The following is a 23,713-nucleotide window of genomic DNA, read 5'->3' as shown; positions in this document are numbered from 1 at the left end:
TTTCAGAAGGAAACTCTAAAACAAAAATTGAGGCTACTTCACTTTAACAATGTACTAAGGGTTAAAAAAAAATTAGTTAAATTAGGAAGGGAAATTTTATTTCTATGTTTAGAACACGGTCAGATGTTTAAGTTACAATTATAGAGCCGAAGGAATTTGAATTCTCCATACAAAATGCCTTTTCAAATTTGTTTTATGATGCCTAAAACTTTCCAAGTTGAGATGCAGTTTTTGGTTAAATCAAGGATGCTCAGGAGGCAGTGAACAGTGGGTGGTATGCAGGGGCCTGGGGCTTCCTTAGCTATGCCTGTGGAGGGATGGGTCAAGCTTTCTGTAGAGACGACAATGTTTGGTGTCCTGATGAAAGTTACCAACCTCTGGGGGCTAAACAGAAGCTTTTAAAAAGCATTTTAAATGGAATGTGGCCTTAAAAATCAGTATTTCATTTTTTAGGAGTTCAAGCTCCGAAGTCAGGTAAAGCAATATTGCAATCCAAGCACTCCTCTCTCTATGTGATCTCATGTTAAACACTCTATAAGTCTCAATATCCTCATCTGAAAATGTGCCTACTCCTAGCTTTTTGTAAGCATTAGAATGAATAATGCATTACAAGTAGTTGTCTTTCTGTTGTTATTATTATAAATAACTATGGGAACAATAACTTATTACACCTTATGAACGCAAAGAAGTTTTCTAAGTACTTTCTATGGTGCCTATACCAAAAAAAAAAAAAAAAAAAATTGCGGTCAAGGTGATTCTGACTCATAGCAACCCTATTGAACAGAGTAGTACTGCACCATAGAGTTTCCAAAGAGCACCTAGATGGAGTCAAACTGTTGACTTTTTGGTTAGCAGTCATAGGACTTAACCACTACACCACTAGGGTTTCCAGTGGTGCCTATACGATGTGAAAAGAAGGAATGGAAAAAACCTGAGGACAAAAACTGGGCACCTGTGAGACAGGTAAGAAAGACTTACAAAAATTGTTTTGTTTGTAATTTTGCCAAAGAGTGGTAAAAATCAAACTTAAAGTTGGTAATGTCAGGAAAATAAAAACAATGCTTACAATACCTTTTTTTTTTTTTTTCCACTTTCCATAAATAAAAGCTACCAATAAAATGTCCTGATTCGGAAGAAGAAATTTCATGGAGACAATCAATTATAACTATGCAGCTACTTTATTGATAGGATGTTTTTCCAATTTAAATATATTTAAAATATGCCTCTAACTTTAAAGATTATCATTTTGATTACTATCATTGTTATAGTGATGATAGGACTGATGATAATTTTAGATTTTCATGTATTTACCAAAAGCGTGTGTAAGGGGATATTTGGAAGATTAGATAATGTACAAAATAAAAACTAACAGGATAGTTGGTTAAATGGCTAACCAACAGGAAATTATATATCCAGCTTCCACACTGATGTGTATGGTTTTATGTAATTCCGTCACATTTTATTTAACCTTTGCATCACGTCTGACTATTTTAGGTTTGTTAAATAAGCATTGCATGTTTAGGCCATTCCGTTACAGATGTATAATGCTGAAAACAACTTAGTAGTGTGTCATTTCACTGTTCACTATTTCTTAGTGTGTCACCATGATACATTTATTTCATAATTCCTTCAATATTTTTTCTTTAAAATACCATCAACATAATAAACAGTTTAAAAATATTTAGCAACATATTGAGTTCTTGCTTTCATTTTATCCTTCAAAAGATAATAATATGGATTTTTTTTTTTTTTTCTTCAAGAAGTGAGTCTTGAAATGTCAAATATCTTATCTGGTGTGGAAATTTGACAAGTGGCTTTTCTGATGCTTTTGCCAAGTAGTCAGTGTTCAGTGTTAAAGCTGTCATCTAGTTCAATTTGTCTCTGCCCTCCAAAGCTACCACTAATTCGCCTACTGCTAATGCTGAATCAAAACTATGCATTTTCTGTTGTTATGTCCAGTTTTAATACGGGAGGTCTTTTTATATGACAAACTTTTTTCTTCCCTAAATATTTTATAGTTATTCTAATAACAGGAAAAACATATTGGAAAAACTGAATGACTTTAAGCTGAAATACTATTAAGGGTAATAAATGACATACATTATAGAGAAATAGTGCTTAAAATGATGTACTTATACAACCAACAACTGTAAAAATATATTGATAAGAATAAACAGAAATGAACATACATCTCTTACTTATTTTTTTATCCTTACTTTTTATCAACATTTTTAGATCTTGCTTGTAGCTCAGTTTTATAATAGAGACATTTTATTTCCAGTCTCTTCTGATCCATTCATACCAAATACATCTTCCTAAAATTTGGTTTGGAGCCTGACACTCACCTACTCACAAGCTGCAGATGAGTCTTTATTGTCTCTAATACAGCCAAGAAATCCAAGGGCTCATTGCATTGGGCAAATCTGCTGCAAAAGACCTCTTTAAAGTGTTGAAAAGCAAAGATGTCACCTTGAAAACTAAGGTGCGCCTGACACAAGCCATGGTATTTTCAATCACATCATATGCATGTGAAAACTGGACAAGGAATAAGGAAGACCAAAGAAGGATTGACACCTCTGAATTGTGGTGTTGGCAAAGAATAATGAATATACCATGGACTGCCAAAAGAACAAACAAATATGTCTTGAAAGAAGTACAACCAGACTGCTCCTTAGAAGCAAGGATGGCGAGACTGCGTCTTACATATTTTGGACATGTTGTCAGGAGGGATCAGTCCCTGGAGAAGGACGTCATGCTTGGCAGAGTGCAGGGTCAGCAGAAAAGAGGAAGACCCTCAACAAGATGGATTGACACAGTGGCTGCAACCATGGGCTCAAGCATAACAATGATTGTAAGGATGGTGCAGGACTGGGCAGTGTTTTGTTCTGTAGTACATAGGGTCGCTGTGAGTTGGAACCGACTCGACGGCACCTAACAACAACAACAACAAACACAGTGTCCAAATTCTTCAGTGTAATACTCAAAGCTTTGAAAATAGAACCACCTGCAGTGCTGCTCTCGGCACTTTTCTTTAGATGATATACCCCACACTTTTTAGTATGTCTAGATACCTCCTATACAACCTGCATTTTTTGTCTGCATGAAAATATGGTCATATTCCTTTAACCTCAACTCCCATGCTTTTCTTTACCTCTAGAGAAATTCTTCTAGTTTCAATACTCTGTATTTGAATTATTTCAAATGCCACTTCTCTAGGAAATCTTCTTTGTTTCAGACAAATGTACGTAATCTATTCCTCTAATAACCTCCGTAGAGCCCTGGTGTTGCAGTGGCTAAGAATTTGGCTGCTAACCAAAAGGTCGGCAGTTCAAATCCACCAGCCACTCTTTGTGGCCCTATGGAGTTGTTCTGTTCTGTCCTAAAGTGTCACTATGAGTCAAAATTGACTCAAGGGCAAGAGTTTACTTCCATAGTGCTTCATTTGAGTGCAATGGTGTGTACATTTTTGAACTTTATAATTAACTTTGTATGATTTATCATTTTTATTGAGACTAAATTCCTTTGTGACACTATTGTTATGAACCTATAGTACTTGTATAGTAGTAGTAGAGTGTAAAGAATCCACGGGAATGTCACAAATATTTATTAAATAACAAGAATGACACAAAAGTAAATTTTCACTAGAATTAAAAGGCCTTTAATGCACTGTTGAAGGAAACATACCTGATAGTTTTGAAAATTATGAGAAGAAAATTTGAGTTGAAAGTAAGAGTTTTAGCTGTATTACAAAATTTCAATCAAGAAAAAATAAATTGGATTTTTTTTTTTTTAATTAAAAAAGCCAGACTTAGAAGAAAAGCGTAGATGATAGCGTTGCCACTGTAATGGTCCTGGGTTAATTCTTGGTATATCAAGCCAGGGGTCCTAATACAAAGCGGTGGGCCTGGAGGTGTGGATTGAGTTTGATTTATAGCTCTCACCTCAAAAGTATCATAATGGTGGCACCCAGAGTATTAAGCATTTCCTTCATTTCAGGAGTAAACAGAGATATGAGAAAAGACAAACATCCCGTATAAATGCATGCAGTTTTTACACTTCTCTAGTGACTCCCAGTCTGTTGTAGTGAGGAAGGGATATATAAAGAAAAGAATAGAGTAAATGTAAATAATTTTAGCACTATTGACATTTTGGGTCAGATAATTGTTGTGAAAGCTGCCCTGTGCCTTGTAGAATGTTTAGCAGCATCCCAGGTCTTTACCCAATAACAACCAAAAGTGTCTCCAGGTGTTGCCAGGTGTCCCAGGGGGAGGAGAGGGGCAAAAATGACCCAAATTGAGGACCAGTATTTTACAGTAAATTGTGAAGTGGCTTCACAAATGTGAATTGGTACATATTTCCTTTAATATTGATATAAGTACCAAGAGATATTTGTAAGGGTGCTAAATAAATTATTTTGTTTAGAAACCTTTCTAAGATTGCTACAAGGCAAAGATTTCCCACTTTTTTCATCGGCAAAATACTTAAAAGTTTCCAAATTTTCCTTGATAAAATATTGCTGTGGGACATTTTTGTGTTATTTGTGGATGAGAGGGATATATTCTAATAAATAAGACAAAGAAATAGGTTTTAAAACAATATTTACATCTGTCAAAGAGGAAAAAATGTGAAAGGAAGGTTTGAGAGAAAAAAAGAGAGACAGACTGACCGTTTTAACATGTGTAGAATTCAGTAACATTGTCAGAAAAGTTTTATAATTTGCTGAGCGCACGGAGCCAAGGCAGATCTTTGTCTTGGGTCTGATTCAAGCTAATAGAGAAAGAGGTGATTTTGGAAAACAATAAAAACAACCAAACCAAACCCACTGCCGTCGAGTCGATCCCGACTCATAGCAACCCTATAGGACAGAGTAGAACTGCCCGATAGAGTTTCTAAGGAGCGCCTGGCGGATTCGAACTACTGACCTCTTGGTTAGCAGCCGTAGCACTTAACCACTACACCACCAAGGTTTCCATTGGAAAACAATAGAGGACCAAAAACACACTACAAAAAGCACTAATCCCTAGTGTAGCCTAAAAAAGAACAGGGGCCACAAATTTATTGACACGTGGTTAATTTAAGATCAAGAGTTAAATGATCAGACTCCCTGGGGTGATATATGGTTTTGTTGCTTGGATGAGTCACTCCTCAGAATTTTAGTTTCATTATCTGTACAAATGAGGACAACAATAGAACCTTCCTTACAAGCTTTATGAAAGAGTTCAGTGAGCCGGTGTATACCGAGCACTTACAACAGTGAGCATTACCAAAGGTTTGCTCCATGTTTACTACCATTAGAAATTAGCTGTTGCAAATAAATTTAATTTCTTTTACACATTAGTGATCCTGAATAGCGTTTCAGAAAACAAGTACAAAAAGCAATTATTCTTTCATTCATTTATTCAACGAATATTTAATTGAAGGTCAAGAGTTACTCTAGACACCGAGAAAAAAACAGTGAAAAAGATAAAGACATCTCTGCTCCAATAAGCTTTTGTTGCTAAGATTATGCCAAACACTGAGTAGCATCATTTATGATAACAAACACCTGACTATTAGATGTTCTAGCAAAACAGTGGCTAGGAATGGGTGCGAGCACTGTGCCTTGTATGTTTCCAGAACTACATAAATCCTTGTTAAAAGAATGAATCAATTTGGGAGTATTCATAGGAAATAATTTTTTTATGGAAAAATAAAATTAAGGTAACATTTTCCTTTCAACCAAAGATCCATATTATACCATAAGCAATGCAAGCAACTGCTTCTTCACGTTATAAATTGTCTTTGTTCACACAATATAATAGACAACATGGAATTGTACAGATTGTACAATAAGCTACTATTAGACATTAGTTTATGGTTGATTGTCTTATTTAGCAGTTTAACCGTCATCCATAACAGGCTAAATGTTACTTTTATATAACCTTAAATTCCTGTTATATTTTCTTTGATTAGGGAAGTGGTAAGGTTTTTATTGACAAAGCATTTGATTTAAAACTTCTTTTTATTCACTGACAAAGCCCTTAGTGATGTATAACGTTGTTGACCCACTGACACTAAATGCTTTAAGAGCTTATGCTTTTAAGATTGTCCATTAGGTAGCTTAATCCTAGCTTCACCATAGATCTTTTCTCCTTTCTAAAATCTTTGTTAAGGATATAGGAAATCCATTCCACTGGATCAATATCTTTACTTTGATTCAAGTCCTGAATCATTCAGATGGAACGTGAGGTGCCCTTCCCCAGTTGATAAGGCTTTTAAAATTTTGTTTAAAAAAATCTTTTGTCTCTTAACCTATCTCTTGATAAATTATATTTCTTTCTAAATGAACTACAGAGTTTGAGAAATAAAAGTAAAAGAATTAATATTTAAGAAAAAAAGTGAATTTTATCTTCACATTTTTATAGTTTAAAAAAAGGATTCTAAGGAATAGCATTTTGTTTCTACAATTGCCTAATAAAGGAAAATAGTACGCTGTTAAAATATCTGCATATTCGGTTTCATGCTCCTAAGTATTGAAAAATAATTTGTGAGCAAGTAAAATGTAAAATACGGCAACGTAAAATGACCGTGTGTTGTTACTGTTGTTAGTTGCCCTGGAGTCAATTCCAAGTCGTGGAGACCCCGTCTGTGCAGAGTAGAACTGCTCCATAGGGTTTTCAAGGCTTGACCTTCACATGAATGAATATATCTCTATTTTTTATATGTTAGCATAAAATGTCCTTATTACCTTAAATTTTGAGAGTACTAGCTAGTAATCCATTCATTTATTATTTCATTTATTCCTCCAAATTTTAAAGAGGTCTGAGAACATATTGGGCATTTTGTTAGGATCTGAAGACACACAATAAAATAAGTTAAGATCTTGGATATTCAATGCTCAAAATGTGGATGAAGCAGCGATGGTTTTTTTTTAAAAATGACTTCACTAAGTGCAGTGTTTTATACAACAGGATATATCACGTATTAAGAATACTTAATTGTGCTCATGCAGAACCTGTACATAGACCAAGAGGCAGTTATTGGAACAGAACAAGGGGATACTACATGGTTTGAAATAAAGAAAGATGTGCATCAGAGTTGTATCCTTTTACCATACTTATTCAATTTGCATGTTAAGCAAATAATCTGAGAAGTTGGACTATATGAAGAAGAACGCAGCATCAGGTTTGGAGGAAGACTTATTAACAATCTGTGATATGCAGATGGCACAACCTTGCTTGCTAAAAACAAAGAGGACTTGAAGCACTTACTGATGAAGATCAAAGACTACAGCCTTCAGTATGGATTTCACCTCAACAAAAAGAAAACAAAAATCCTTACAACTGGACCTATAAACAACATGTTGATAAATGGAGAAAATATTGAAGTTGCCAAGGATTTCATTTTACTTGTATCCACAATCAAGGCCCATGGAGGCAGCAGTCAAGAAATTAAACAAGAAATCGCCTTGGACAAATGTGGTGCAAAAGACCTCTTTAAAGTGTTAAAGCAAAGATTTCACTTTAAGAACTAAGGTGCTTCTGAACCAAGCCATGATATTTTCAATTGCCTTCATATGCATGAGCAAGCTGGACAATGAATAAGAAAGACCAAAGAAGAATTGATTCATTTGAATTATGGCGTTGGTGAAGAATATTGAATATACCATGGACTACCAAAAGAACAAACAAGTCTGTCTTGGAAGAAGTACGGCCAGAGTATTCCTTGGACACAAAGATGGCAAGACTTTGTTTCACGTACTTTGGGCATGTTATCAGGAGGGACCAGTTCCTGGAGGAGTACATTATACTTGGTAAGGTAGAAGGTCAGTGAAAAAGAGGAAGACCCTCAGCCAGATGGATTGACACAGTGGCTACAACAAATGACTCAAGAACAGCAAGGATTGTGAGGATGGTGCAGGACCGGGCAGTATTATACACAGGTTGTACAAAGGTTGGTTATGAGTCAGAACTGACTAGATGGCACCTTACAACAACATCGTGTATTGTGGAATAATATAAACCTAATTATTTACTGTTCAATGTCATCCTTACATGTGTGTATATATATATACATATGATATATGTGCATAAGATATATATGTATGTACGTATATGTATATATCTATCTTTCAATAAATATGATGTTGCTAGAGTCAATTTATGCGATGATATTTTAAAGCAGTCATGGGAAATCGTTAGTTGCTTTCTGTGAAATACGTGAGTTTATCATCCAGGACAAATGAAGTTTAAATAACATCAGTAATAATAATACATTTTCCTAACTTTTTGGTTTACTGGAAACCCTGGTGGCGTAGTGGTTAAATGCTACGGCTCGAACCAAGAGGTCGGCAGTTCGAATCCGCCAGGCACTCCTTGGAAACTCTATGGGGCAGTTCTACTCTGTCCTATGGGGTCACTATGAGTTGAAATTGACTTGACGGTAACGGTTTTGTTTTTGTTTTACTTACTATTGCTAATTGGCACAACACAACACATTATATCATTAATTTAAAAACAAAGCCTCATACATGTCCCCTAAGTACTGAAGCAAAGGGTCATTCTGTTTTGTGAAGAAGGTAGAACTGGACTAATTAAAATAATATCTCTCTTAGACTGGAAAATAGAGGGATAATTACCACGGCAAGCTTGAAATTGCTATTTAAGTAAACTTTAGTTTTAAAAATATCCCCATTCCATTGAGATTTGAAATTAAAACCACAACTCAGGGCTCAATAACAAATATAAACATAGAAATTAAACTTTTTATGATTTTTAATAACTCGGCAAAGGCATGCAATGAAAATTTTGGATAATGCAGTATTTACTTTCTCTTTCGTATTCATAGCCGAGCTAATAAAAACGTTGAAAATCTACTGCCAAAAACAAACCCCTTGCCATCGAGATGACTCAGACTCATAGTGGCCATATAGGATGGAGCAGAACTGCAGCAGAAGGCTTCCAAGGATATAAATCTTTACAGAAGCTGACTGCCACATCTTTCTGCTGCAGAGTGGCTGGTGGGTTTGATCCACCTACCTTTTGGTTAACAGCCAAGCACTTTAACTGCTGCACAGCCAGGGCTGCCTATAGCATAATATGTGCATAGATTTGAGATTATTTTATCAAATTATCCTGTTATCTATTGTACTATTGCTGAAAAATTCTGCATTCATTTTGATATATATACGTAATACCAGATAAATATGTTTATATGAGTTTTCACTTATTGAAATAAAAATTTTGAAGAAATCTTGGAAATTAAAGGCTCTCAACATTGTCAGTTTTCTAAATGACTACAATGCTGTTTTCTTTTTTGGGTCTTTTTTCTTTTTGTTGGCTGAGATAACTGAAAAAGTATGAGTTCTAAACTAATTAAAAAGTATTATTTACAGAATGTCATTGACATTTGGCCAACATATTTTTACCTTAACAGTGCTTGGTTAACTCCCTATGGACACAATAAAGGAACTGATCGACATAAAATAGGAATAGCAGTGGCAGAGATTCTTTATTGTTAAGTGAAACTTCGTCAGAGGCCAAATCACTTCCTTTTATTAAAAAAAATAGTTTTATTTAAAAATTATTTGAGAAAAAATTAAGGTTGAAATAATAATTATTTACCCCCCATAAAAATGCAAATTTTAATAATTTCTTTCCTAGTAATTGCTGGCATATCATATTTGAAGAGGAATATTGACATTTCATGGAGCTATCAACAGAATTTGGCTGAATAGTTAACTGTTTTCACAATTGAGCACTTTCCCTGCCTAAATCAGATGATGAGAGAAAAGTCATTTACAGATGTGATGCTTATATCAAGAAAAAAAAAATTGCCATTTTTATAATCATGGAAAGCTGTTACCTAACGTTCTCTAATGAAGAAAACATGTACCAGGAACAGAATCAGCAATAGACATTTAAATGAAATGTGAGCTGAGAGTAAAAGTCAATCTAAGGTTTGTGACATGGATATTTAAGATTAATTTTCTTTGCAACAGGTACCAAAAATACTTGAAGTAAGCATTATTTAAATATTTCAGGTATTGGTGTTCCAAACTGATGAGAAGAAGATCTATGAATAATTTTATTGTCTTCATTCACTTCACAAGTGTATGAAGCACGTACTTTGTATAAAGCACTATGCAAGATTCTGGGGATATAGCAGTGATTTTTAACAAATTACACAAGGGTGAACAGGGAACATACAGTAGAGATATCCGACCACCTTTGAGAGTAATGGTTGATTACTCTCATCAAAGATATTTGAGGTGTCAAACAAGCAAAGGGCCCTCAAAAATAGAGAATTTCAGACAGAATGTGTGTAAAGCAACATGGAACACAACTTACTTTATGGACCTAATAGAAAATCTAATTGCCTGAAATCTAAAGAGTGAAAGAGTGTGTTAGAAGGCAAAAGGACATCAGGGGACAGACCATGTTGGACTTAAATACTCTCTTTCCCAAAATTACCCTTTCTGACATTACTTCTCTCTCCTTTATGCTTGAGAATGAAGTTTCATTTTCTAATATGTCAAGGGACTATATGAATCTTTGGTCAAAGATCCACAGACCATAGGCTTCGGATTGCCCTGAAACGTTCTAGTTCACATCTGTTAACCTGCATAATTACTAACGTTGTCCCTTTCATGTCCAAAAGTGTCCTGCTTTGGAGATTAAGTTATTTGATTATCTCAGCTAACAACTGACTCCATAAATGTATGATGATAATAGAAAAGTTAATAAAGCTTATTTAAATGTTTTATTCAATTTTTTTGTATAAGTTCAAATATATAATGAATATGTCATATGTCTTCAAATTAATTTTTTTCCTGAGCTATTTTATACCACAATTATTTACCATGATTGTGTATGAGATGCTTATTTATAACCAGGATATTATTGTTGATTGTTTTGAATGAATTTTTGTTTAAGGATTGAGAAAGAATATGTTTGAAAAGAACAGTTTATAAATGTGTATGATGCCTTCCACAGGATCATAATTATCATATATTGTCCCATATATGACAAATATGAATTATATATATATTTTTTAAATAAGATAACTAAGATTACTGAATTGACAGGTACTTATTTTAATGGCTTCAGAGTCGGAGAGCCAGTGTAAGCTCAAGGGAGTCCAATTTTTTTGTCATGACTGAGGGAAGGGTTAAAATAATTGTGATTACCTGGAGTCCAGAGGATATTTTGTTCATCTTAAAGAATGTGGGAGTCCCTGGGTAGTGCAAATGCTTAAATTACTAACCACAAGGTCAGAGGTTCGAGTACACCCAGAGGTGCCTTGGAAGAAAGGACTGTCAACCTACTTCTGAAAAATCAGCTGTTGAATACGCAATGCTGTACAGTTCTATTCTGACACACATAGAGTCATCATTAGTCAGAACTGAACCAATAGCAACTGGTTAGAGAATGTGGATATAAGAGAAGAAAGTGGTACCATGTTGACTATGTGACATGTAATGCTAGGACTAGCAAAGTCCCATAAAGACACTAGCATGTTTACATTTTGTGCTTGGGTGGCACAAATGGCTAAGTGCTCGACTACTAGCGGAAAAGTTAGCAGTTTGAATTCATCCAGAGGCTCCTCGAAAGACAGGCCTGGTGATCTGCTTCCAAAAGTTCACAGCCTTAAAAACTCCATGGAGCAGTTTCATACATGGGGTTGCCATGAGTCTGAATGGACTCTACGGCCATGAACAACAATAACAACACATTGTTGCTTTACTTTACCTTATTTTCCATTTCTTCTATGAAATACGTTATCTTTGTGTTGATTCAAGAGTATTACATGGCCTGAAAAGTATAAATATAAATGTCTTAAACTAGTCTTGAATACTCTTCTACTAGTGATGATTTTATTGTTAAGTGGACATACTTTTAGAATAATGATGTTGTAGCATATATAAGAAAATTTTAACTTTTATTAAGATTCTAAATAGCCATTTCAAATGATTTGCTACCTGTACTTTAGAGGAAGTAGCATGTGCTAAGCGCTGCACTACTGCATTTCCGGAAAGATTCTCTGTAATGCTTGTGCTTGATCTTGAGTTCATCGTGAGTTTCTTATTGTGAGTTTCAGGTATTCATGCAACAATGGAAATTTGTTTTTCAAATGCACGTAAAGGCATTCAGTCCATAATAACAGTATTCGTAGCCATGTATAAGTAGTTGAAGAAAGAATTGTATGAAATGCTTGATATTCCTGTGAACCACTTTTTGCAACTTTACTTTTAACTCAGATTTCAGCCATAATACAACAGTGGTAGTCATAAGTTGTTCAGGTATTTTTGTTAGCTTTTTTTTGTGTGTGAACAGGGTGCTAGCTTCTTAAAATTATGTAACCTGTTTCACCAAACCTGAGAAATCCTTTCTAAATGTATCCAATTATTAATAAAAATAGCATGGAATACAGTTATTAAAAATATTTATATATATATTTGATGACCTTTCTTAATATTCTTTTTTGTTTTTTCTAGATACACCATCAGTTAAGATTATACCATCCACTCCTTTTCCACAAGAAGGACAATCTTTAATTTTGACTTGTGAATCCAAAGGAAAACCACTGTAAGTGATTTAATGAGCTATAAAGATTTTCAGTGTTTTCTCTGTCCTGCTTTGATTGCAGGTTTTAACTGCAGAAATCCACTGTTTTTGTCTTTTCTTGGTGGGCAAAGTGATCTCCAGAACAGAAAAACCCCTGAACCATGTCTTCATTAAGTGTCTGTGCAAAATTGGTCTTTTACTTTGTCATCTAGTGAAGTTTCTGGGAAGGTTTCCAGCTGTGATTTCCTCCTTCCCTCGCCTTTGTTTTCCCCCCAGCAAGATATTTCAGCCTGAAGGCATATAGGCTTAATCAGTCACTGTTTATATCATCAGCCTGATAGAAGTTACACATTGCTGAACTTAGTTATCTCATGAAAAACTTTGGCTATATTAAAGCATACCCAAAATATATACAATTATTAATGTTACACGGGAAATCGCTTTTACAATAAGGGAAATCAAATCTACGTTTCTTATGTAGCATTCATGAGCCATAATCTGTGAATGTGACCTGCTTGGAAGCAACGTGAGTGAAGCGGGTGACAGGCTTAATGTTTGCAATTGTGAAATGGTTTTATTATTATACTTCAACTCTAAAATTTTATTTTGTAACACTACTAATTTACAGCTACCTCATAGAACACCTATTTTTTATACAAAACATAAATCTCCAAATACGAAGTATTCAAAATATTTGAAAGCAGTATGTCATTTAAATATGGTAAGCTTCTAGATCTAACTTTAACTAAGTTATCTCATTTAAAAAGAAAAACCTCCAACTTATTTGCATTTTGCTTAAATTTTAATAAGTGTAATTTGATTGTACTCTGTATATAATTAAAAAAAAATTTTTTTTTAATCTGTGTATAATTATGTGGGATTCTGTGCAAACCGGGTTAATTTACTAAAAATTTGCTCCCAATGAGATTGGAAACATTTAGATGTAGGTTTCATATTATCCCATGAGGAATTTTTCTTACAGAATTTGTAAGCTGAGAGGCCTGAAATTTTAACTTTTTAAACTTACATAGCATTACACTCTACCACATTAAGCGAATCACACCTTCTTCATCATAGTTTCAGTATTCTAAAATTCTCCTTTCTTCTATTACTTATATACTACATACACACACACATGCTGATTTAAAGAGTATTTTATAAATTTATAAATTTTTTTTATAAATTATTTCCTTGTTTTCTATTAAAAAAAATATTTTAAGACATTTTTAAATCTCAAAAGGAGCAAACTTTTTTTAGTGGCTTTACCTATAGCCTGTTCAATTCACTTTCACAGTTCTTACCTTCTGATAAGTTTGAATTACTTCTAGAAAACATTTTTCTGTGGCAATGTGCTATCTAGATGTGACAAGCGCTTTTCAGCAGTACAGCTTCAACAAAGGCTTTTGGCCGCAATAGTATGTTACTCAGCTTTCGCCAAAATTACATCTTCATCTTTACTCCTGATTTTTTGTGTCTGTTGTCATGACATGAGTATGAGTAAGACACAAGATCATACTGGAGTAGAGTGTGGTCCTAATCCTATGTGACTGGAGTCCTTTTTAAGAGGGGAAAATACACAGAGAGAGAAAAAGGAAGTCATGTGGTGCTGAGAATGCAAATGAAAGAATGGTCGGAACTACTAGAAGCCAAAAGAGGGACCTGCAACAGATTCTCCCTCAAAGCCTTGGAGTTTTTCAACATAGCTGACACCCCGAACTTGGACTCCTAGCCTCCAGAGCTGTATAAAAACAAATTTCTGTTTTTATAAGCCACACACTTTGTGGTACTTTGGTATGGCAGACATAGGAAACTAATCCATATTTTAGGTACTGGGAACTGTACAAAATACCTAAAATGTGGAAATGACTTTGGAATTGAGTAATGGGTAGAGGCTAGAAGATTTTTATGTGCCTGATAGTAAAAGCCTAGATTGCCTTGCAGAAACCAATGATAGAATCATGGACGTTAAAGGTAATTACGATGAGGGCTCAGAGAGAAGTGATGAGAACTGTAGAAAAAGCTTTTACTTTCTTAAAGAATACATGTATCATCATGAACAAGAGAAGGATGAAAGGAAGAATGAAGTGTTAAGGAGAAAGAAACCAGAACTTGAAGATTTGGAAAATACAATATCCATATTGTAAAAATTGAGAAAGTGTGCTATAAAGAAGACACCAAAAAAAAGTATGGCTTTAAAGCCATTTTCTAAGGAGGTTAAGCATGGAAGCATGAGATTTATGTATCCAATCAACCATTTCATCAGAAAGGCTGTCAGCTTAAACTAAGAGCACAAAGTAGAATGACATGAAGGAAAGCTGTCCAGTTCCCTGTATTCTACATGTAGGAAAGGGTAGTAGAAGCTGCTTTATTGTGAATATTGATTGTCTTTTAAGAAAAGGAAAAGATTATCCCAAAAGTGGTTCAAAGGCCAGTAGGGCTTCCAGCAGGGTCCAGGGGCAGGGCTGCTGCTTTCTTGATTCCAGGGAGTGGGGGCTGTTGTGCTGGTGGGCCAGGATAGACCCTCCTCCAGGTAGGCCTGAGAAGGTGATGCTACTGGATAGATAGGACCAGAGGAGAGAGGATAATTTTTAAGCCTTGAAATCAACTAAAAATTATCCTTCTGGGTCTTGGACATGCTTGGGACCTGTGGTCCTTTTTTTCCTTCTAATTTCATTGTTGGGGTGGAAATGTTTACCCTATGCTTATCCCAGCATTGTATTTTAGAAGCAGATAATTTGTGTTCTAGGTTTCTTAAGTACACAGATAGAGATGAATTTTGACCCAGGATGACCATACATACCAAAAGTCGTACCCTTACCTGACTTAAATGACATATTAGATGAGATTTTGGACTTAGAGTTGATGTTGGAATGGTTTAAGACTTTTGGGGATGCTGAAATGGGGTCAATATATTTTGCATATGGGAAGGGCATGATATTTGGGGGCCAGAGAGAGGACTTTTACAGAATGAATTGTATCTCGCATAATGATATTTTGAAATTCTAACCACTGTACATATAAATGGGATCCTATTTGGAAATCAGGTTGTTGAAGACATTATCAGTTAGGGTAATATGAGGTCATACTGGAGTAAGGTGGATTTTAAACCAATATGGCTGGTGTCCTTATAAAGAGGAAAAATACACAGAGATAGAAGAAGAATGCTATGTGGTGTTGCAACTTCAAATTAAGGAATACTTTGAAGAGAGGAGCATGGAACAGGTTCTCCCTCAAAATCTTAGAGGAATTCAACGTGGCCGACACCCTGATCTTAGACTCCCAGCCTCCAGAACTGTAAGACAATAAATTTTTGTTCTTGTAAGCCACCTACCTTGTACTATTTTGTTACAGCATCCCTGCAAAACTAATATAGTATCTAACACCAGACATCCTTCCTAACTTTTCCTTCCATCTCCATTCTCATTTCCCTTCCTTATTATTGCTCTCATTTATACTTTTCCAACTAGTTCTCTTCCTCTTCTCTGTTTTGCTCTTACCTCACTGCTAACAATGTCAAGGGTCAGTATATGGGGAATTGAAGGAACATGATTAGTATCAGGACATAGCAAACAAGTTTTTTTTTCTTTCTTCTCTCCTTCACATCTGTCCAAATGTAAGTTTTTGCTTTCCTTTGTTTTGTTTTACCTTTTGAAATATGTGTACAACTTAAGCAATTAAATGAGGTGAAGGTGGGAAATATGATGTATAGGACACTTGAAAGTAATTATATCTCTGCAAAAATAGCATCCCAATTGCCTATCAGTGATCTGTTTGATTTCATGACCACTGCCAACAGTATCTGAGGTATCATTTCATTTATGTGAATAATTAAATTGTGAAGACTGTGTAATTAGGTATTTAAATAGTCCATATCACTCAGCTCAGATATGATTAAATAGGTGTACCTTATTTTTATCATAGGGTTTCTGTATTTCAGTCACCTGGAAATAAGTTTGATGTGGTTAATAATCCTTTGCACTGAAGATGATTGAAAAGAATTTCATTTAAGTGTAAGAAGGTCAGAAAGCTTCGAAATAGACAACATCACCTTTCTCAAAAGGATCCCGATTAACATCATTTTGCAGATCAGTGAATAAAATAAGAGCCCCTGTTTTACAGAAGAGGAAATTAAAGCTCGATGATGTAAACCAAATTTCCCTGATTCATGCAGTTTTTAAGTAACTCAGTATTTGAATTCAGTTCACTTATTGCCCAAAGCTTAGACTCTTTTGACTATTGTCTAATACTTCATTTGCCTCTTGTATTAGCCTAAAGTACTTTTGAAAATCTAGAATGGGCCCTACTTTTGCCACAAAAAACAAGCAATAATTTTCAGTACTGAAGCTGAACTCTTGGTTGCTTTGAGGAAATAAAGTAGGTAGCCTCATGATGTATTTTACTGTTGCCACCTTCTTTTACCAGACTTTCTTCTATATTTATGCTTTCTCCTGAAACTTGTCAGCTTCATACTACATTGACCATTTCTAATATGACTTTATTGACATATAAACCAGCCTCTAATTAAAATAGTATGTTCTGACAATTAACTCACAAGTTCCATAAGGGATAAAAATAGAATCATATTCTGTCTGTATCCTTATTGATCCCAATATTGTATTCTATATAGTATTGTCCACCAGTAAATGCATATTAACTTATTCTTTTGAATTGTATCCTTATCTGATTCTTGTTACCATTTTCTCTCCCAAGACAACCAGGATATTCACATTAAAGTTATAGTCAACATGATTCTTTCCTTCCTTTAGACCATTGATTCTTTTACATCCTTCCTAATCATCTCGAAATCAACTCTTCTGTATTTTCAAAGTAACCGTGTTTCCACCTCACCAATAGATGAAGACGTTAACCTCTTTAAAGACAGCCTAACCTCTAGCCCCTCTTTAGTTTTTTTTCTATCTCTGACAGTGTCAGATGAGTCAGAGAGGACAAAAAAACATGGAAAGACTGGAACAAACCTTTGGATTTTTCCAGAAGGGAATCTTACTGATTGTAAAAAAAAGCATTCTCACAAAAGTGAAGACAACAGAAGGCAAATTGGAATGGATTAATCAGGAAGTTAGTAGATGGTGGGTACGTGAAGATAATGGGAAGGCCACCCATTTCAGAAAATGAGTCAGAAAATATGGAAGAGGGATGCCAAAAGAAATTTATTTGAAACAGGCGTTTGAAAATGAAACCAGAGACAGATTACCCAATAAGTAATGTACATACAGTTTACTTGTGTTTACTTACTAATCTGTTGTGCACAGTTTCACATGGGTTTACCTTCCTTACTGGTTAATTCTCTCCTAAATGAAACATAAAAGAGAAGCAGTTTTAAAAAAGAATCGAGAAAGACTGTAAAATAACAAAAGTTAAAGTAAGTATGTGATATCACATATACCCAATGGGACACTCTGGTAATCACTGCCAAAAGTTTGCTCCATTCCATTGCAGCCATTGCACCTGGTTCCCCGTTTTGTTATTTTGGCACTCTGGGAAGCAGCACTATGGCTTGGCTTCTGCTTGGCTTCTGAACACTGTTGTGACTCCTGGCAATGCCATGTGCACGGAATAAAACTGCTCCTTAGGGTTTTTAAGGCTGTGACCTTTTGGAAGCAGATTGCCAGCCCTGTTTTCTGAGGTGTCTCTGGGCCTGTTCCAACTGCCAACCTTTTGACTTGTAGCTGAACGCTTAGCCATTTGTGCCCCTCAAGGACTCCTTTCCAGAACACTACTGTTTACCTGATCTACCTTTAATGAACGTGTGAGTATCAAAGATGGATGATAGGTGCATGATTCCTTCGTATCTTGTAGCTGTCTCTAATAATATCTGTAATCCACGACAAAGCCTCGATTTTTTTAAGTACTTGACCAGCATATGATTTCCTATAAGAAAGCGTCAATCGTGGTTATTAGGCAGAGTCAACAAAATATAGTTAGTAGACAAAATAACACATTATCTTTTGTATCGATCACAAATTGCCAGAGTGGCTCAACTTGGACAGAGACTCCAGTGCCTAAGCTGCCCTCCCATATGCTAATATTGTTTTGCTTCTTCTAAATCTGAGGGCCCTAGTGACTGTTTATGAACAATCATGCCTTATTTGCCTGCTTTGGATGGAAGACTTTGCCATTTTTCTGAGGAACAGCTGCATAACTTGGTTCAGGACCAAATTGTTCCACTTGACACGACTATAGAGGCATTCTATTCTTTCCTTAAAAGAGAGATTACTGTACATGTCTGGCTATTGTTTTAATTTTAGTTTAAAGTGAAGGCCGAGCTAATGCCAGCCACTTTTCTTTCAAGTCCCCAGAGTTTTTGCAACCCTCTTCTTTCTTTGGCTGAATTCCCAGACAGCTCTCAGACTGTGGCATTTTTCCATTTATGATAGTATAGCGGGGGAAGCCTTTATGTCACATTAGAGTCATGACCTTAAAAGGTGTGGGGCTGCTCCCCACATGCTGTACTGAAAAGCCATTATTCATTTTAAGCAAATGTTTAACACTTTGTCGATTTACTTCCAAAAAGCAGTGAGATATTTTCAGTCAAATAAATGTGTATTTGGCATTTATTCCATAAAAGAAAATAATTATATGTATTGATAAATTATTCTGTATATTCAGCTCAATGTTTATATGGTACTTAACTATTTTACCTTCTGGTAACCACAATTTTTCTTATGCCCTTGCCATAAATCTCATATGCATAATTGCACAGCACATAACATCCCTATTTTACACAAGAAGAAAAATGTTAATCTTTTTAGCAGGACAGATCACATACCATACAGTAACTAGTGAGGTGTTTCAGAGGAACAATTATCCATCCACTTTGGAAATGATCAGGAATTGAAGAAGAAATCTGATAAGAACCCATTACACGTTTCTTCCTAGCATAATCTAGGTTTCTTTTAAGAAATATGAAATGCAAATTAAGGCAAAACAGTTTTATACCAAGTCAGTTTTCTCAGCCTAACATGTACCATTTTACAAATCCCCAGGTGCTTTACTAATTGTCACCCAATGCAATTGCAACCACATGAAATGACAAAACGTTAAAAGAGGAAAGTTACTATCATCCATAGTAAAATATTGCTTGCCAAAATGGGACCAAATTTGAATTTTGAAATAAGAGTATTGATCTACAGTAACAGCAATTCCATATAATTCGACCTAACACATAAAAAGAGGTACTTACCAACTGCCATGGACTGAATTGTGTCCCCCAAAAATGTCTGTCAACTTGGCTAGGCCATGATTTTGGATATTGTGTTATTGTCCTCCATTTTGTCATCCGATGTGATTTTCCTTTGTGTTGTAAATCCTGTCTCTATGATGTTAATGAGATGGGATTAGCGGCAGTTATGTTAATAAGGACGGACTCAGTGTACAAAATTGGGCTGTGTCTTAAGCCAATCTCCTTTGAGATATAAAAAAGAGACGTGAGCAGAGGGACATGGGAACCTCATACCACCGAGAAACAAGAGCCAGTACCTGTGGTCCCTGTACTGAGAAGCTCCCCCACTGCGGAAGATTGATGACAAGGGCCTTCTCCAAAACCCGACAGAGATAGAAAGCTTTCCCCTGGAACTAGCACCCTGAATTGAGACTTCTAGATTCCTAGACTGTGAGAGAATAAATTCCTGCTTGTTAAAGCCATCCACTTGTGGCATTTCTGTTATGGCAGTACTAAATAACCAAGACACCAACCAAACCAAACCCATTGCTGTCAAGTCGATTCCGATGCATAGCAACCCTATAGGACAGCATAGAACTGCCCCATGGGGTTTCCAAGGCTGTAATCTTTAGGGAAGCAGACTGCCACAGTGCTCTCCTATGGAATAGATGTATGAGTACATCTAAAAGATGTATATAAAAGTACATGCACATAAAAGATACTGATTTACAAAATACTTGCATCTCTTTTGCCAGATAGAAGGACATCTAAGTATCATCAGGGCTGTGTTTGTTTTCATGTATGATGCCTTATTTGTCATGCTCTGGGCACGTGGTGCAGTAGAAAGAAGCCTGTCATGTCCATGACCCAGGTCATCTTGAGCAAGTCACCTAACCGCACCAAATATTTTTCATCTCAAAAATTAAAACATAAAATCTAGTTAAAAAAATATGTATATATATAAGAATTAATGAAAAAAATATGTGAAATGTCTGGCTCCAAGTAATTTCAAAATAATCAATATTCACAAGGATGTTGATAATAAGTTATTATTTGTTCAAGGAATTCCATGCTGTGTATTTGTCAAATTTTAGACTCAGTAGTCTGAATTATGCATGTATATATATCTTTATATATATACATATACTGATACTTGGGTTCCTACTGCAACTCTGGAAACTGAGTTATCATCTTCCCAAGCTCTGAAATTCAGGGTTCCAAGCATGGAAAAATAAAATAAAATTCTAGGATAATGGATTGTGGCTTCCAAAGCATGTTCAAAAGGGGAAAAAAAAAACAGAACAGCTTGAAGTCATGGCAAAGTTGATAGATCAATGTGGCTATTTTATTTGGGGTTAAATAATAACAAGTCAGAAACCCTGGTGGCATAGTGGTTAAATGCTACCGCTGCTAACCAAAGGGTCTGCAGTTGGAATCTGCCAGGCACTCCTTGGAAACTCTATGGGGCAGTTCTACTCTGTCCTATAGGGTCCCTATGAGTCGGAATCAACTTGACGGCACTGGGTTTGGTTTGGTTTTAATAAGAAGCCACAGCGAAGAGAGACAGAGAGATGAATTCTTGTCAGGGTGTAAAATGTAAAATAAATAGAAATGGGAGACTGGACTAGCCCCAGACCTAGCAACGGCTCCTTTATGGTATTAAGGTAAAAAAAAAAAAAAGTTTTAGAATAGTTTGGAAGAACAGGGAGGAGTAAAGAATGAGTTCAGTTCCACAGCTGTGGAAGAGGCTGCACTCTGGAGCACGCCTGTTGCGTGGAAGGAACTAACGCGTTAGTGAGTTTTGACAGAGATCCAAAGCTAAAGATCTGGAAAGCTTTAAAGAAGGAGGTGAATGGCACGGCTTATAGGTGTCAAGAACTCTGAGCCTGTGAAAAATAAGACCTTGCTTTGGCTTAGTGCTTTACAGTTCTCCAAGTTATCTCTGTGTTGTTATATTTGAGCTACACAGCAACCTGTTAAAAAATGTTTACAAAGACTGTTACAATTATTTTCATTTTGTAGGTAAGGAAAATAAGACTTATGTGACTGTGACCTTTCACAGTCACACAGCTGACAAGTGTTAGAATTGGGATTGCTAAGAAGCTTTTTTATATTAATAGCACTGATAATTATGCTTTCTTGCTTGCTCAGTTTTTTTTTTTTTTCATTTTTCCTATCACATTGATTTTTTTTGTTGTTGTTCTTGTTTACAATTACCCAGTGAGGATGGCAAAAATGAGAGAGTTCTCATAAATGACTTGGAAAACCCATATTTCAATTAGATAGTTAAAAATAAAACAACTATGTAAGCTCCAACCTGTATTAAAATTGAAAAAAAAAAAAACAAAAACATTGCCGTTGAGTCAATTTCGACTCATAGTTACCCTATAGGACAGAGTAGAACTGCCCCATAGTGTTTCCAAGGAGCCAAGTGGATTCAAACTGCCGACCTTTTGGTTATCAGCCATAGCTCTTAACCAGTACGCCACCGGGGTTTCCAAATATTACTTAAATAGTTTCTAAATATATCTAAATAGTTTCTGCCAAGATTTTGTTTAGATGTGTAATAATTATTCTACTGTTGAATATTTTTATTTTTGAAGAGTAGATTATAATGCATTCTTAATTTTAGATAACTTTTAGAAGTTATAAGCACAAAGTATGAAAGTATCGTTCAATGACTTAGAAGGTAAATAGAATAAGCAGAAAGTCAAAAGAGAACATTCTGCAAAAAGCACACCTTCCTTGTTAAATACTAAGATTAACATGTCTCCAAAATAATCAGTGTGATAAGTTAAGACGGCTTTTTCATCATATGGGTACTCTCACATCTGTAGCCTTTAGACAATAAAAGTTACTTAGATTTGTTTTCATGTGTTTTGATATCTAAAGAGATGTCAGCTTCTCCTAAAATGCTTTCCAAGGTATAGGATCAGACATCAGTTCTATGTTTCACCATAATTAAAAAAAGATGTCCGTATACTGTCTTTCCTATATGAGTTTCTTTTCTGAGGCCCAGATGGTCTTTTGCTTCCATCTTACGGTTACAAAATTTAACCACACATTGACTCTCTGGAAACACGCAAGTGGTTATCTTGGAAATAAGATAAAAAATATTTGGTTTTGTTTTTGAAACAAGAAGCTGACACTCGGAAATCTCTGCTGCTGTTATTTAGGCTGGGCATCTGTGGTGTGTTGGGCGCTCAATCACTTTCAATTAAATGTTCCAATGTCTTGTGAACATCCCATAAGAGCTTACAGAACCACGATTATTATCCATAGAGGAAATGTACTCCTTGAACATTTCCAGGTAAGCAGTTTTCTTGCAAAAAAACAAGCCAATTATTTTGAGGGATTATGTAAATGCTCAGTGGCAAACGCTACATGAAAATGTCTCAATATGTTTAGGATATCATTGTGGAGTGGTGCTGTCATATCCTTTTACTAGATTTTCAGGTTATGTACTTTTCAGCTCATAGGTTTAAAAATCTGTTGTTTTGGTTCTTTTTTTTAATACATCAATTATGAAATTACGTCTAAGCATTTTACTCTTTATTTAAAGATTTTTAAAACCTCATATGCATTTACATAAAGAACAGTCACCAACATGGTAATTTCAGGAAAATAACAGAGACAAAAAATCACTTTTAACATTAAAAGAAGCTCAGATATTAGAATTCACAACTCATTGTTCAGTAGGTCCCATTTGGTAATATTTCTCCTTTTTTTTTTTTCTTTCTGCAGCTCTTTTCCTTAATATGTGCCAGAGTTAGAGTTGATATCATTCTGGTATTCACTAGCACAACTTACTGACAAGTGGTTTATTCTATACCTATTCCAGATCGGCTGTTAAATTTGACTATTACTTTTGCATAAATATATTAAAAAAGTTAAACGTAAAAAATTAAAATGAATTCAGAATAATTATAGGTATTTGGTGTTATTTTAATTAATGGCAAAACTAGCCAAATTTGTATTCCTTGAAAAA

At 35.2% G+C, this 23,713-nt stretch overlaps 1 protein-coding gene across 1 annotated transcript in view; it reads left to right on the top strand.

The window, feature by feature from the left end:
- CADM2 (cell adhesion molecule 2) overlaps positions 1 to 23,713 on the top strand; it is a 183,231-nt gene that overhangs the window by 53,223 nt on the left and 106,295 nt on the right. The window contains exon 5 of the mRNA XM_064273481.1: positions 12,476 to 12,566. Within this exon, the coding sequence (XP_064129551.1) occupies positions 12,476 to 12,566 (91 nt within the window). The remainder of the gene's footprint in view (positions 1 to 12,475; positions 12,567 to 23,713) is intronic.

Source organism: Loxodonta africana, chromosome 20, assembly GCF_030014295.1.
Source record: "Loxodonta africana isolate mLoxAfr1 chromosome 20, mLoxAfr1.hap2, whole genome shotgun sequence".
Lineage (NCBI taxonomy): Eukaryota > Metazoa > Chordata > Mammalia > Proboscidea > Elephantidae > Loxodonta > Loxodonta africana.
This window is presented reverse-complemented; position numbering and strand designations above follow the sequence as displayed.